At 45.8% G+C, this 17,152-nt stretch overlaps 1 protein-coding gene across 2 annotated transcripts in view; it reads right to left on the reverse strand.

Moving 5' to 3' along the window:
* Window positions 1-14,381, reverse strand: part of PHF12 (PHD finger protein 12) — a 96,276-nt gene extending 81,895 nt beyond the window's left edge. Inside the window, exons 1-2 of one of the 2 annotated variants that reach the window (XM_040338535.1) lie at window positions 13,659-14,301; window positions 9,370-9,551 (exon numbers count right to left, since the gene is read on the reverse strand). In XM_040338535.1, the coding sequence (XP_040194469.1) occupies window positions 9,370-9,551; window positions 13,659-13,712 (236 nt within the window). In that variant the 5' untranslated portion in view covers window positions 13,713-14,301. Of the gene's footprint in view, window positions 1-9,369; window positions 9,552-13,658 lie in introns of both variants that reach the window. The other variant, XM_040338536.1, reaches the window with a different exon arrangement.
* Between the last annotated feature and the right edge of the window lie 2,771 nt (window positions 14,382-17,152).

The raw sequence follows: 17,152 nt of genomic DNA on the forward strand, positions 1-17,152 counted from the left end.
GAGGGGGAGTAAGCCATCTGCGATGAAAGTTTGGAACACACCTATACACCCTGCAAATAAGCATTTTACCCTTGCAGTACAGGGGGAACCCACTGCAAGAGTATTTTTATGTTATAGCTTTAACCACTTAAAGCGGTGGTTCACCCTCCTTAACATGATTATAGCATTAAATTCGGCATCGTAGCGCGAGCTACAGTATGCCGGTCTTAAATTTTTAATCCCCGTACTTACTGTGCTATGGATCATTGAAGATTCTGACTCCCGCGGGGAATGGGCGTGCCTATGGAGAGGGAGGATGATTGACGGCTGGCTCTGGCACGTCACGCTCCCCGAAGACAGCCGGAGTAGGTCTCGGCTCTTCACGGCGCCTGCGCACAGGCTATGCGCAGGCGCCGTGAAGAGCCAAGCCTATTTCGGCTATTTCCGGAGAAGCGTGACGTGCCAGCCGTCAATCACCTTCTCTCACCATAGGAACGCCCATTCCCCGGAATCTTCAATGATCCATAGCACAGTGAGTACGGGGATTAAAAATTTAAGACCGGCATACCGTAGCTCGCGCTACGATGCCGAATGTAATTTATTTATTTTTTTTAATAGGGCGAACCCCCGCTTTAAGGACAGAAGGTGTTTTTCAGATTCGGCATTTACAAGACTAAAACATTTTTTTTTGCTAGAAAATTACTTAAAACCCCCAAACATTATATATATTTTTTTCTAACACCCTAGAGAATAAAATGACGGTCATCGCAATACATTTTGTAACACCGTATTTGCGCAGCGGTCTTACAAGCGCACTTTTTTTTGGAAAAAAATCACTTTTCTTAATTAAAAAATAAAACAATAAATTTGGCCCAATTTTTTTTATATATTGTGAAAGATAATGTTACGCCGAGTAAAATGATACCCAACATGTCACGCTTTAAAATTGCGCCAGCTCGTGGCATGGCGTCAAACTTTTACCCTTAAAAATCTCGATAGGCGACGTTTAAAAAATTCTATAGGTTGCATTTTTTGAGCTACAGAGTAGCTCTAGGGCTATAATTGTTGCTCTCGCTCTAACGATCGTGGCGATACCTCACTTGTGTGGTTTGAATACCGTTTTCATATGCGGGCGCTACTCGCGTATGCGGTCGCTTCTGCGCGCGAGCTTGTCGGGACAGGGCGCTTTAAAAAAAAAATTTTTTTGTTTTCTTATTTATTTTTATTGATTTTATTATTTTTTACACTGAAATAATAAAAAAAAAAATTATCACTTTTATTCCTATTACAAGGAATGTAAACATCCCTTGTAATAGAAAAAAGCATGACAGGTTCTCTTAAATATGAGATCTGGGGTCAAAAAGATCTCATATTTAGACTTAAATGCAAAAAAAAAAAAATAAAAAAAAAAAGGAAAATTTGTCATTTAAAAAAATAACAAAAAAATTGTCTCTTTAAGACGCTGGGCGGGACTGACGTTTTGACATCGCTTCCGCCCAGCAGAGCTATGAGGACGGGTGGGGGCCATCTTGCCCTCACTCAAGTCCTCACACACCAGGCAGCAGCATCCGATCTCCTCCGCCGCTACCGACGGCTCCGGTAAGCGGCGGAGGGCGCGGAAGAGCGGCGGGAGGCCCCTCTCCCGCCACAGATAACGGCGATCTCGTGGCGAATCCGCCGGAGACCGCCGTTATCGTTTACACGGCCGCCCACTGTAAATATGGATACCTCAGTTGTGGCAGCAGCTGCTGCCGTTACCGAGATATCCATATTTAAAAACAGGACGTATATATACAGTGGGCGGTCGTTAAGTGGTTAAAACAGATTATCCAAGCTGACCATGGCTGGCCCAATAATGGTATAAATTTAAAGCGGTGGTTCACCCTCCATAGCAACATTTTAGCATAAATTAAGGCATAGTAGCGCGAGCTACAGTATGCCTGTCTTGATTTTTTTAGCGCGGTACTCACAGTGCAATCGTACATTGAAGATTCCGACTCCCCACGGGGAATGGGCGTTCCTATCCAGACGGAGGATGATTGACGGCCGGCTCTGCTATGGATCATTGAAGATTCTGACTCCCGCGGGGAATGGGCGTGCCTATGGAGAGGGAGGATGATTGACGGCTGGCTCTGGCACGTCACGCTCCCCGAAGACAGCCGGAGTAGGTCTCGGCTCTTCACGACGCCTGCGCACAGACTAGGCGCAGGCGCCATGAAGAGCCAAGCCTATTTCGGCTATTTCCGGAGAAGCGTGACGTGCCAGAGCCGGCCGTCAATCATCCTCCGTCTGGATAGGAACACCCATTCCCCGCGGGGAGTCGGTATCTTCAATGTACGATTGCACTTTGAGTACCGCGCTAAAAAAAAAATCAAGACAGGCATACTGTAGCTCGCGCTACTATGCCTAATTTTATGCTAGAAGAAATTTTTTTTTTTTTTTTTGTTTTTTTTTTGTTTATAGGGTGAACCCCCGCTTTAAGTGCATTCATAACCAAAAGCTTGTTATAAAGGGAAAGGAATAGGATTCCTTGTAAACTTTTACTGCCGTCAGGAGCTTCCCTCACTCACTGTCCCGGGAACAACTTTTTCACCAGGCAAGAAATGGAGAAAAATATACCACAGCAAAACAGACAGAAGTAAAACCTTTTCTTAGGTGTGGGAAAGCTAGCCATAGACCCAGAAAATGTGGAATCCTAGGCTAGAACCCTTGACCACTTCCAATGCCTGCTTCCCTGTTGCCACTTTGTCCACAGAACAGTAAAACCGGACAGGGGCTCTAATCCTTCCCCACGCTATCCAAAACAAAACCATAGCTATGCCTACAGACACACTTTAAAGCAGACTGAACAAACCCCAGGCCTTGGGTCGCCATGCCAATTTCATCATGGTGCACCGTCCAAATTCTTCCCACAACCCATTCCAGACATGATTTTGAGAGCAGGAAGCAAGAACAACCATTAAAAAGGATAAATTCACCTTTGGGAACGTTACATGTGCCATCCATTTTTAGGGTGCAACATGTTCCCAATGCTACAGCCACTGTCCAATCCACACACTCCCTGTTAAACAGTATGGGGAGAAGTTTCCCGTATTAGCTGTCAATTTGAAATTATTGCGGCGCTCCGCCCACATGGCTGCTTTACCCATTCACACAGCTTTGTGTGAACTACAAGCCTCAGATTTTTCCCGTATATACCGGGGGCGAAGCTCTTCTCAGAGGTAGGATATCTCCAGTGATTGTCAGAGAAGAGACATGAAAACTCATCATTGAGAAAGCCCAGACATTCTTTGCAGCCCTCAGCTTGTAGTTCAATAAGTGCCTGTGGTAGTCCATTGATTATTCCTGTGATTTCATCTGCTTGCCCGTACGGGTACACAGATATTCTGACAAATGCGCAGGAAACCTGCATGGCACCAGTGATCTGCCGATTGCTGGTGCAATGTTTTACACGCTCCAAAAACATAAAAATTGCACTTTTTGCAAGTAAAAAAATATATTAAAAAAAAGTGCATTTTTTTTAAAAAAGTGAACTTAACCTTTAACATAATATTCTCTGATCATCTCAAACATATCAAAAACCCCTGAAAAAAAAAAAAGGAAAAAAAAATAATGTTTTATGCAATGCATAACATGAACAATACCAATTGCATCTGTCTGCAGAACAGGAAAACAGAAGACGCAGCAGTTTCCTAAATTACAGCCTGCAAATTGTACTTTCCACAATACCAATGGCATGTTATGTAAACTGTACAAATGGTTTCCGGTCTGCATCACCTCCCTTCACTCCCAAAACCTGCAGCACTGCATTTACAAAATCTAGGTTCATCTGAAATAAGGCAGCCAATACTGAAAACATACTTCAAAGAAGCTTAAAAGGGATATTAAAGGTTCAAGTGTTATTTATATTTAAAAAAAAAAAATAAAAATACATGTCATACTTACCCCCAACTGTGCAGTGGCCCCCGATCATCCTCTTCTGGGGTCCCACAGCGACTCTCGCAGCTCCTCCCTGCATTAGATAACCCCCTCTAGGAAGCTCTCCCGAGGGGGTTACCTTGCAGTCGCGCTTCTGTGTCAAACTCAATGTCCATTTACGAAGCAGTGACTTGGGTAGTAACAAAACCAGGGAACTAGTAATTTTAGCTTTGGGTTTTTGGATACACATGTACAGAATTCAAAGTAGTATAAACCTCATTAATATGTGTTCATAATAAAAACACACTTGTATGTATAGTTTGGAATCATCCATGTACAAGGGGCTTCCCCCCCCCCCCTTTTATCTCATTGTTTAGCCTAGATTTACACTAGAGCGGCTACATAATCAAGTGTTTTAGAGTGCATTTTTGTAGCACATTTTTCCATGCTTCATGCATTTTTTGTTGGACTATGTGTTTCTCCATGTGTCCCCATTAAAGTGGTAGTAAACTCTCTGAATTTGTTTTTAAAGGGGCCCCTCCAGGTATGCACTGCATACTAGCAAATTATGGCAGACTAGCCTGTCAAACGCAGCACTCCAACGCTGTGCTGTCACTACTCCCAGCGCTTCCATTTTCACCCGGTCCTCCTCCTGGGCTCACTCTACGGCAGTTTGAATGGCTAGGCTGCGATGGCTTCAGGAGTCAGGATTGCGGCACTGTGCATTCACGCCACACCCAGTGTGCCTGAATATAGAGCTACTATGTATGTGCCATTGATGTCATAGGCTGCAGTTGATGTGAATATCTTCTAAACACACGTTTAGAAGATATTCACATTGCCTACAGGCAAGACTCATAAGCTTAGGTACAAGTGTATAATAAAAGCTTACTAGCGCTTTAAAGTCTATGGGGGCAAAAATGCACTATTCTGCAACTTTTCAAAAAACCTATGTTGCATTTATTTGAATGAGTGAAACAGAACAGCAGCATGACATAAGATGCAGGAGAGGGGAAAAAAAAAAAACACACACACACACACACACACACACACACACACTAGTGTGCACTGGCTACCAACTGCAGAATTTATAACTTTCAGAAACCATCTGACCCAAGCTGGAAGCAGAACAGATAATTTTGGTTAAAAGAGAGGCAACACCATTCTGAAGGGCTCGTTGACACTAGCTGGCAAACAAAAATGCAGCGTTATACCGTGCAGACAGGTGTCTGTGCGAGGTCCAGTAGGGAGCTGAATCACACACTGCATCAGTTATTGGGGTTTATCTGGTCTGGAAATACACTAGCCACAGCACATGTGCGAGCTTCAGAAGCTGCAATATATTACGTTTTTGTCCATGTGACAATGTCATTGCAAAAATACCCCTCTGATTGAATTACAACTCACCTTGCCAGAGCTTCCTTAATGCTCTTGCTGCAACCAGTGACAAGACCCAGTATGGGAAAGCACATCATTCCCCCCCCTCCCCTGTGACCATGCTTGGGACTAGCCACCTATCCCTAGGCTCCAGCACAATCACATAAAAGAGGCACTGAAGTGCCAACTTCCTTTAGATTCCATCACCGGGCTGCATTTGAGATTTTATTGTCGGCTGTGGAGACGAGAAATGAAAGAGCAATGGCAATGTGGTTTGGGAAGGGGAGCCCATTACAAAGGCACAATAGTGCCTGTAGGCATATGCTGGCATCTTTTACTACATCACCAGTTTAGAGACTACAGAATAAAGCCTAGTACACAGAATCTGCCGGTTCAACAGAAACCGGCCAACGGTGCACTGAAGCTGGTCACACAGAAGCCAGGCTTGCGGCTGGCTTCTGTCGATGGGGCATGACCAAAAAAGGTCTCCCAATTGGCTCCTGATCAGCTTCCCAGACAGAACACAACAAAACAGCAGGGGAGATTGCTGTACCAACATCGGATAGTTAGTAGTACAGCGGCTCCTTCTGAGCCGTCTTTTCCCTCCCATTCAGCCCTGCTGGGTTAAAAAAAAAAAAAAAATACTAGGCTTAAAGGGGTTGAAAAAGTTCAGTTTTTATTTTCTAAATTGGTTCCTTTAAGCTAGTGCATTGTTGGTTCACTTACCTTTTCCTTCAAAATGTTTTTTTTTCTTTGTTTTCTTTGAATTTCTCACTTCCTGTTCCTCCTCAGTAAGCTGTTCTGGCTGACTAACCACGGCTCAGATGATGGTGGAAAGCTTACTGAGGACAAACAGGAAGAGAGAAATTCAAACAAAGAAAAAAAACATTTAGAAGGGAAATCAAAGAAAAAGGTAGGTGTACCAACAATGCACAAGATTAAAAGGAACCCATCGATAAACTAAAAGACGAACCTTTACAACCCCTTTAAGGACAGGTACACTTAAAAACTGAACAATGATTAGGTGGTAAAACAAGTACAAATGTATACATAGGGCTAATAGAGAAATAGAGGGTGTTCAATTAGGAAAGTGAAAGTTCCAGTAGCTTGGTAAATAAGTTCACTTTAAACATGTACAGGGACCTACTCTCGCTCGAGACGCCCTCTCCCTTCATGAAATCTTCTCAGACACGTCACAGGTCCCAGAAGATTGTCCGAACAATGGAAAGGCGACGCGCGATTCACACCCGTCGAGCTTCCGCATCTCTGGACTGTGGGACAGGCGAGTGTGTTTATTAAAAGTCGGCTCCTGACTTCTAACACAAAAATGGAGTGAAACTCTGCTTTAAATCAAAAAAACTCTTCCCCTACATGGCAATGTTATAATGTGCCAATTACCTTAAAATCCAAGCCTTCACCTGGTCCTCCTTCCGGGTTCGTAGGCTGCAGCTGCTTGAATGGCCGAGCGTGATGACGTCACTCCCACGCACCCACTGTTTATAGCAGAGGGCTCTAAAGGAATGGCACAGGTATGCCATTTCTTCAGAACGCATGACACCGGTGTCCTGACAAAATACGCAACTCGGCAGAATATAGAACCACATCACTTCCGGTTTCCTAAAACCCACAGCAATAGCAGATATTGAAGAATTTGTGTTTGGACACAACAACAGCAGCAACCAAATGCAGTCAGGTAAAGGAACATTTGGGAATTTTCACAGCATAGCAGGGATAAAGTTGTCGGTGCCAGAGGCGGACATTTTGTTGGTTAGTTTTGTAGCGGAGTAACAATCTCTGCTCATAATACCGTGCACCGGACTGCATTCGGTTGCCGCTCGTGTCAAAACACGTATTCCTCATGTGAAATTAATTCTTAGAAATATGCAATTAATCATGTTTTAAATAAACCAGAAGTGACGTGTTCTATATTCCGCCGAGTTGCCCATTTTGTCAGAACAACGGCAGCTACACAAGCAAATCTCCTACAGTACATTTAGGAGATATTTACAGTATCTACAGGTACATTTTTGTTATATGCTGTAGGTAAAACAAACAAATCCACTTTCCTGAGGTTAGTAAACCTGTGCTTACACATGTAAAATGGTAGTAAACATTTAATTTAGCTGAATAGTCTATACTGCTTCAGGAAATGAACCACACTACATTATGTGGCAAGCAGCTGTACACAAAAAGCTAGAGCTACTCTACCTTTGGAAAAGTGCAAAAAAAATATAAAAATACAACTTTTATATTAAATGCAGTATGCATATAAACACATGCTTACAAATGCACATTTTAGTAAAAGATGGTCAGTGGGCTCTTACAATTCTTTATTTTACAGAATGGGCCTGAAGATTTCCTAAATGCAAGAATATTCATCCAAATATATAGGTTGTCCTTGAATAACAATGTTGGCAACCTTCCCAGTGCTCCTGAACTCTTTTTACAATGAGAATTATTCAAGTCTAATTATATTTTCTTCCAGGGTAACTAGATCTGTAGTTTGCCCACTACTGAATAGTACAGCAGTTTCTGAGCAGACAATGTTGTTGCCGATAAATAAGCACACATGTGAAATGCTACAATTCTACTCTAAACCCCAACAGTGACATTCATATTGGAGTATCACAGGAATAGAGAGGGAGAAGCTCAAGTCTAACAAAATGATTTAGAATGCTAATAAAAAGGAGTATAAGCTCCTTTATGCTAGTGACTGGATTTAAAGGGGTTGTAAAGGGTAAAAAAAAAAAAAAATCCCTAAATAGCTTCCTTTACCTTAGTGCAGTCCTCCTTCACTTACCTCATCCTTCCATTTTGCTTTTAAATGTCCTTATTTATTCTGAGAAATCCTCACTTCCTGTTCTGTCTGTACACACAGTAATGCAAGGCTTTCTCCCTGGTGTGGAGAAAGCCCCTTGGGGGGTGAGCAGGCAAGTCAGGACACTCTCTACTTTGCAGATAGAGAAAGGAGCTGTGTGTTAGTGGGCATCCTGACACTCTTGATCGCCCCCCAAGCGGCTTTCTCCACACCAGGAAGAAAGGCTGGCATTACTGTGTGGAGTTACAAAAAAAAAGGAAGTGAGGATTTCTCAGGAGGAAATAAGGACATTTAAAAGCAAAATGGAAGGATGAGGTAAGTTATGGAGGACTGCACTAAGGTAAAGGAAGCTATTTGGGGGGGGGGGGGGGGTGTACCTTTACAACCCCTTTAAAGACTAAAACAAGGTCTGCATTTTTTGCGATTAACACAGACCTCAAAGTTTATATAGGAGAAAAGCTTTTTGAGCGAGACACAAAAGCATAGGGGACACCTAGTGGCAGTGGATGTCAAATCTGCTGACTGCAAACATTATATGGTATAGAACAGTGTTTCTCAACGCCAGTCCTCAAGGCGCCCCAACAGGTCATGTTTTCAGGCTCTCCATTATTTTGCACAGGTGATTTGATCAGTATCACTGCCTAAGTAATTACTACAGCCGTTACATCTGAGAGAAATCCTGAAAACTTGACCTGTTGGGGCGCCTTGAGGACTGGAGTTGAGAAACCCTGGTATAAAAAACAAAGAAAGTCAAATGGGAGAAAAAGAAAAGCCCTCAGACTGACGAAAGAAATTCCATATTTTAAAGAATACATTACAAAGAAGATTATTCTTTCACGGCAATTTCAAGCTGCCCAAGTTAAATCGAAGGGAAAATTCGATTTACACCCTTTATTTTCAACAGCAGCATGCATATTTAACGTCTGTACAGACAAAACTAAGAAGCCACCAATTTCACAAAAACAAGCCAAGCTGCAAATACCAGAAGTGGAACTGCGTCTAAAAAGGCACAATGGCTCTGCATTCTCAGGCCATCTTTCAACAGCAGATCATTTCAGACAACACTGGCACCGATCAGACAGGAATGTTCAACCACCCAAGCAATCAGTAACTTGAGCGAATACATCCAAAGTATAGTCACTAAAAAGGATCAACAGCCAAATATATACCGTAAACAAAAATAAATGCAAGCAATCCAATCACACAGCAGCATAGGCCAAACAGATAGAAAACAAAAACAAATCAAGGGAATAAGCCATCCTATGCCCATCTCTTACCAGCACTGGAGGTGGAAGGCTGCAGGGCAGTGGTCACAGCAAAGGAGGTCACCTCCTTCCTTGCAACTATCACAGCTGTCGTGGTTTGTGGCTCTTCCGCTTCTCCTGGGTTCTTTTTCTGGCTTCCTGCTTTTCTTTTCTCCATCTTCACTTTTTGGGGGTGCCAAAAGAGCTTGAATTTGCTACAGGAAAAAAAAAACAGAAAAAGTTAAAGGCCAAGAATGTCAGCAATATTCTTACAACAGGGAGGAAAAAATGAATTAAGAAGACCTGCTTAGTACACTATGAACACACATGGTTTTCAAAAGAAACCAGGGAGCATATGACTGCATAAGTTTAGAAATTAAATATTTGAGGATTGCCAGCAACTACCATTTTACAAATTCTGGCCAGTAAAAATGTACCTAGTTATCAATAACTACCACCCTACTACAACAGGTAGATAAAGGTATGCACAATGCAGGAACCAGTGTAATCTGGAAACATTTCACACCGTTAAGACAGCAAAACAAGTATCACTTAACAAAAATGTCTCAAAAATGTCTTGCACGCATTAGCAATCTTGGCACTAGGATTTGCATCAACATTCTAATTCCATCTAGCATCAGCGCAAACACTGTTAACATGTAAAGGATTTGTAGCAGTGTGCAAGCATGTGTCAGGGCTGAGCAGAGGGGCCTGTCGCTACTGGATCAGTACACACACAAATAGAAGTGTGCACAATGGTGGCTTAGAGTCAAGAAAAGCAAAAACCAAGAACCATACAAAAGCAAGCTGGCTCTTGATGCCCTGGAGACACAGTAAAAGTGGATATACATACATATAAAAGCAAAAGCACTATTGTGTCAGCTCTTTGAGATCTTGGGCAAATATACTTCTCATCTACAACTCTGTAGAGTGAACACGCTTAAAGGAGACAAGGACTGTACATATATGAGTCAGTGAAGCAGGGTGGCTCCCTCTAGTAACCTAGATAAGAGGGAAGGGGTTAAACACTAAAATGTAAATTGAACCTTCAGCTCTCTGCTCCTAATGAAACAATAAGGCCTAAGATTAAAGTATATAAACCCAACTACTTAAAACTCAGAAGCCAGATTTTTTTTTAATTTGAAGCCTTCATTAAAATACAAGGTGATCCTGCCATAAGGATCTTTGTGCGGAAATATCCTGTTAGGTAGTGAAAGTTCTGCTCTCATATGTTGTTACCCTGCTACATAAGCTCCCGGTGGAGATTACAAGCAGCTGTGCCAATATTCATCGTGCAGACAAGTTCTATTGTTGTCACCGTCAGGAAAACCGTCCCGAGAAATGTGCAGCAGTTGCTGGAGAACATGCATGTATACAGGAAATGGTTGCAGGAGATCAGCAATGTTTATATGCAATAAAAACAAAGTGATTTTATTTTTTTTTTTTCTCCTTTAAGGTTTATAATGCACAATGCTTTAGCAAACTAGGGCTTACATGTACTTTAACAAGGCGGCATTTCAGGTTGTAGATGCCTCATCTCAATCACTGCCCTCTCCTTCCCTTCTCTAGTTTCCTCATCACCCCCTCCCATGCTCCAATCTATCCGCCTCTAGGCAATCCTTGAAAACTCATATCTTCAGGGAAGCCTATCTCAGCCTCCACCTAAGCAACTGTACTTTCTCCATCAGCTCATCCCACAGCTTATTACCTTTGGTGTCACCTGTCCCTCCCTTTTAGATTATACTTGTTCAAGAGCAGTGTCTTCCTAAACCTCTCCCCTTCAATCCCTTTATAATGCAAACTGTTGATGTTTATTTAAATCCTGTCAACAAATACAGCTGGCAATAAAAAGTCAGCCATTAATTTGAACTTAAATCCTGAATATTATCATTATTAATAAATAAGAATAATACAGCTGGCAAACAAAAAAGCAGACAGCAATTTGGACTGGAACATGTCAACAGGTTAGCATTCCCCAAGTGTGGTTTCTGGGAGTTTACGGCCATGAATGAGTTGGGAGAAGGAAAAAGGAATTTCTAGCGCAAACTCGCCGTGGGCAAAACAGCATCGGACAGAATAAAAGTAAAATCCAACAATGAATTTCCTTTTGAGTATTTTTCCAGGGATGTGTTCTGTGCGCCACATCGGAAGGTCGTCGCTTACTCCAGCTGCATAGGCCAGATCAGATATTCAACTCCTGTGTCTCACAGCTTTTCTGAGCTTGGGCTCCTCCTGACATTGCTTGGGGTTCCTTGTGCAATGAGTAACAGTGATTATTCTCCTTCCCACCACCAATGTAAGGGCGCCTTTTACACAGCATTTCAATATTGATTTTATACGATTATTACTACAAACTTTGTGTAGAGCAGGAGGGTGTAAAAAAAATCCTAGGTATGCAATATTAATCCTTATACCTAAGCAAGGGATTATGGACAGACATATCTGAGACTTGCAAATTTGCCTGTAAACCGTGTGATATAGATCTGTCAAAGTGGGGTCCAGTATATACCCTTCCTGAAGTGAGGGCTGTACATGGAGCGATGTTATATGTACCTCCCTCCTGAAGGCTGTATTCTCTCCCTCCTCCCTGAAGCCTGTACATAGAGTATATACCCCACCCCCTCCTGAAGGTTGTACATGGGGTGATGTGGTATATACCGCCTCCTGAAGGCTGTAAATGAGGCGATATGGTATATACCCTCCTTCCTAAAATATGTAAATTGGGTCATGCTGTGGCATACATCACCTTTCCTGAAGGCTTTGTAAAGGGGAATAGTTTGATACACATTCCCTTCCCAAAGGCTTTACATAGTATAATAGTCCAGTATCCACACCCCCCCCCCCCCCCTGAAGGCTGTACATGTGGTGGTATACACCCTCCTGCTGAAGACTTAATAGGGTGAGGATGCAGTGTGCACCCCTTTCTGAAGGCTGTGTAAGGGGGGGGGGGGTGATCATTTGCTACAGTGGAGTATTCTAGTATACACCGCCCCCCTCCCGTAGGCTGTACATGGTGTGATAGTCCATTACACTTCCCCCTCCAGATGGCCTGAACACGTGGGGGTAAGGCTATGTGTGCACAGCGATGGAGGTAGTCTGTACGTGGAGTGTGCACGGTGTAGGAGGGAAGCAGTATTTGGAATGTGCACGGTGCTGGGGGGGTAGTCTGTGGTGGTGTAGGAGGGAAGCAGTACGTGAAGTGTGCACGGTGTAGGAGGGAAGCAGTATATGGAGTGTGCTGGGGGGTAGTCTGTAGTGGTGTGCACGGTGTAGGAGGGAAGCAGTACGTGGAGTGTGCACGGTGTAGTCTGTACATGGAGTGTGCATGGTGTAGGAGGGAAGCAGTATTTGGAGTGTGCTGGGGGGTAGTCTGTAGTGGTATGCACGGTGTAGGAGGGAAGCAGTACGTGGAGTGTGCACGGTGTAGTCTGTACATGGAGTGTGCATGGTGTAGGAGGGAAGCAGTATTTGGAGTGTGCTGGGGGGTAGTCTGTAGTGGTATGCACTGTGTAGGAGGGAAGCAGTACGTGGAGTGTGCACGGTGTAGTCTGTACGTGGAGTGTGCATGGTGTAGGAGGGAAGCAGAGTGTGCACGGTGCTGGGGGGGGAGGGGGGTGTAGTCTGCATGTGGAGTGTGCAGTGTAGGGGGTAGTCTGTATACGGAGTGTGCACGGTGTAGGAGGGAAGCAGTGCACGGTGCTGTATGCGGAGTGTGCACGGTGCCAGTCTGTATACAGAGCGTGCACGGTGCCGGGGCTAGTCTGTATACAGAGCGTGCACGGTGCCGGGGCTAGTCTGTATACAGAGCGTGCACGGTGCCGGGGCTAGTCTGTATACAGAGCGTGCACGGTGCCGGGGCTAGTCTGTATACAGAGCGTGCACGGTGCCGGGGCTAGTCTGTATACAGAGCGTGCACGGTGCCGGGGCTAGTCTGTATACAGAGCGTGCACGGTGCCGGGGCTAGTCTGTATACAGAGCGTGCACGGTGCCGGGGCTAGTCTGTATACAGAGCGTGCACGGTGCCGGAGGTAGTCTGTATACAGAGTGTGGGGGTAGTCTGTATACAGAGTGTGCACGGTGCCGGGGGTAGTCTGTATACAGAGTGTGCACGGTGCCGGGGGTAGTCTGTATACAGAGTGTGCACGGTGCCGGGGGTAGTCTGTATACAGAGCGTGCACGGTGCCGGGGGTAGTCTGTATACAGAGTGTGCACGGTGCTGGGGGTTAGTCTGTATTGATGGTGATCAGGCCCTCCCTCGCCCCGCAGGCCCGGCTGTGACGCTCGTGCACAGTGAGTGACATCTGACAGATCCAGCCGCTCACCTCCATGAGGCCCCCAGACGTGTCCAGGTCGTAGACGATGGTCTTGGTCTCCATGGCGGCTTGGTGTATATGGGAGGCCAGGAATGTCGGGGTGAAGAGAAGACAGCGGGCTCCCTGCAGATATCAGGCGGGCAAGTAACGGGAAACAGGCAGGCCTGCGGCCTCAGGCTCTCCACAGCTGACAGGAACACGTCGGTTGGAAGCGGTGTAGAGAGGTGAGGGGGGGAGAAGATCTCCACTCCGGGGATGTGGCGAGGCCTAGGGAAGGCCTAGCCGACGAGCCGCCGGGTCTTCCTCCGCTCTGCAGGAAACACAGGAGCTCCGGCCATGTCGGGCCTACTTATTCCAGGGGAAAGGGGGTCAGGGGCTCCAGGAGGCGGTGACAGGCCACCGGAACGTCCCGGGCTTCACTCCTTCCGTGGCTGCTTACGTGCGTCTCCCCTCCCCCAGCAGCGGCCGCGCACTTGGCGCAAAGTGACTGCGCGGGAGACAACCCTGTGCGCATGCGTAATTCAAAGGAGCAGGAGAAGGCACACAGCCGCTACACAGGAGGGGCGGGGACAAGTGCTAGACGGGCGACGTCACTGGGTTCGAGCCTGCGCAGTCGGTCCAGTTGCTCCTGAATCCGCGACAGAACCCTGGAAACAAGGCAAAGGTGCTGACGTAAAACTCTTTGCGCAGGCGCACTAAGCTCCGGAGTGAACCCGCACAGGACAATCGCTAAGGATCCTGGGCAGACATTGTAGCCTCGTGACGTAGAGTTTACGCATGAGCACTAGACTAAGAGCGCTAAACACAGAAAGGGGGTGGGTCCAGGTACGTGACATATGGCGAGCATGCGCAGTGCGAGGGAGGGGGGGCGCGCAGAGCACCAGTGTAGACAATGGGGGAGTGGAGACGCGTCACTATGTGTGCGCAACATTTCCTCGGCTTGGCTGGGAGGAGCCATGTTTTGTTTGTGTTTGGCTTTTGTGGCCTTGCGCATGCTCGGTGGGGGTAAGAGGAGCGGCCATCTTGGAGGTGGCGTTTACCAGTTTGTTATTATGGCTGCTCCTTTTGTGCTGTGCCAGTCAGATGTGACGCATGCCGTGCTTGTGAGGCGGCGGGGCTGCCAGCGAGAGTCATATCACAGTTGTTTGCCGTGTCCTCGGAGGTTTTGCCGCTTCTTGACGTTCCCTTCCAGAATCTTAGAGAAGTTTTGAAATGAGATGAAGAAAGGTCTGTGTAGGTTTCTGTGCCGACTGCTCTGCCCGCCATCTTTACTGCGGCCACGCCCACGCGATGAGGAATGTCTGCCCACTCTTTGTATTGCGAGAGGCTCTGATCACACAAGGAAACTTCTACGACTTGATAAAAGAGCAGCAATGCCCACATTTATATCACTTCATAGTGTTATTTATCTCAAATCATCACATGACTGGAACTAACCCTGAGGAGAAGACTTACTGCTCATCCAGTAATTGGAAGCAGAGGGACTACTGCAACCAGCATAGTGCATCTGGAAAGTATTCACGGTGCTTCACCTTTTCCACATTTTGTTATGTTACAGCCTTATTCCAAAATGAATTCAATTCATTATGTTCCTCAATATTCTACAAACAATACCCCATAATGCCAACATGAAAGAAGTTGGTTTGAAATCTTTGCAAATTTATTAAAAATAAAAAAGGAAAAAAATCCCATGTATGTAAGTATTCATAGCCTCTGCTCAATAAAGCCTCGTACACACGATCGGATTCTCCGCAGACAAAGCGTAGGACTTTTGTCCGAAAGGGCGTTGGCCAGGAATTTGTATTGCATACAAACGGCAAAGAACTGTGAGTCAACAAACCTGAAAACAACGTGGATTTTCAGCTCTTTGGGCAACTTCTGCTAATGTCGTGTTTGGTGAGCATTGATTCCGAGCATGCGTTTTTGGACTTTTGTACACACGCTCGGAAAATCCAACAACAGACAATTGTCCACGGAAAATTTTAAATCGTGCCATCCAACAATTGTCCGATGGAGCGTACAAATGTTCGGATTTTCCGCCAACAGCCTGTCATCACACAATTCCCATTGGAAAATCCGATCGTGTGTACGAGGCTTAAAGTGGTTGTAAACCCTTACAGCCTAGATTGAAGGGGTTGTAAAGGTAAATGTTTTTCACATTAAGGTGAAAAAACATCCGACGGTACCACCCCCCCCCCCCGAACCCCAGTTTTACTTACCTGCTTACCTGACCCCTCCACAGTCCCGCGCGCGTCCATGTGATCCTCTTTGGTTCCCAGCCTGGTCGTTGATTGACTAGGCTGTACGGATTGATGGCAGCGCAGCCATTGGCTGGCGCTGCTGTCAATCACAGCGGATGGCACGGTGGGGGGGGGCCGAGTGATACAGTCGGCGGCTATGCCCACCGCTGTATCACGGGAGCGCGCTTGCAAAAGCTTTCCACCATGCGAGCTCGCATGAAGGTGGAAAGCTTTTGCGAGGAGGAGCCAAGACAGCCGCCGAGGGACCCCAGAAGACCGGATTCGGGGACACTCTGTGCAAAACGAGCTGCACAGTGGAGGTAAGTATAACATGTTTGTTATTTAAAAAAAAAAAAAAAAGTTTGCCTTTAGTGACCCTTTAAGGCTTACCTGTAGGTGCAAGAAATATGTCCTAAACCTACACGGTTAAAGGAGTTCTCTGACCCAAAACTTTTGACCCCCGCTGTGCCCGCGCTGTAAAACTATACAAAATAAACTTTCACTTACCTGCCTACGATCCCCCGTTGTTCCGATATCGCCGTCCCGTTCTCCGGTCCCGGTCTCTTCCGCTTCCTGCGTGTCGGTGACTCATAGTGCGCTCAGCCTATCAGCGGCCGCAGCAATGTCCCGCTGCGGCCGCTGATAGGCTGAGCGCACTGTGAGTCACCGACACGCAGGAAGCGGAAGAGACCGGGACCGGAGAACGGGACGGCGATATCGGAACAACGGGGGATCGTAGGCAGGTAAGTGAAAGTTTATTTTGTATAGTTTTACAGCCCGGGCACAGCGGGGGTTAAAAGTTTTAGGTCAGAGAACTCCTTTAAGGAGATATTTGAAGAAAAGACTGTACCGATGTCTACGTTGCATGCGCGCCGTAGACAACGGCGCAGTCGCAATGAGCTTGCTGTTAATGAATGGGACCATGCCGTCCCTGACAGCTCCCGCATGGGAGTGACGTCATCGCTGCTCTGGCCAGTCACAGCGCAGGAGCAGCGATACCCAGAATTCACTCGGGTATCATGGCGGCAGCGGAGGAGAGGAACGAGGGTCGCTGTGGGGGCTTCGATCTCGGGTAAGTAATTCATAATGAGCTAGTATGCTATGCAAACAAGCTTATTATGCCTTTCTCTTGCAGTGTTTTTTTTTGTTTGTTTTAGGAAAAGTTTGAGGGTTTACTTCCTCTTTAATACATTGTTGGAGCCTCTTTGGCCTCAAATACAGCCTCAAGTCTTTTTGAGTATGATGCTTCAAGCTTGGCACACC

The sequence above is a fragment of the Rana temporaria genome, chromosome 2, assembly GCF_905171775.1.
Source record: "Rana temporaria chromosome 2, aRanTem1.1, whole genome shotgun sequence".
Lineage (NCBI taxonomy): Eukaryota > Metazoa > Chordata > Amphibia > Anura > Ranidae > Rana > Rana temporaria.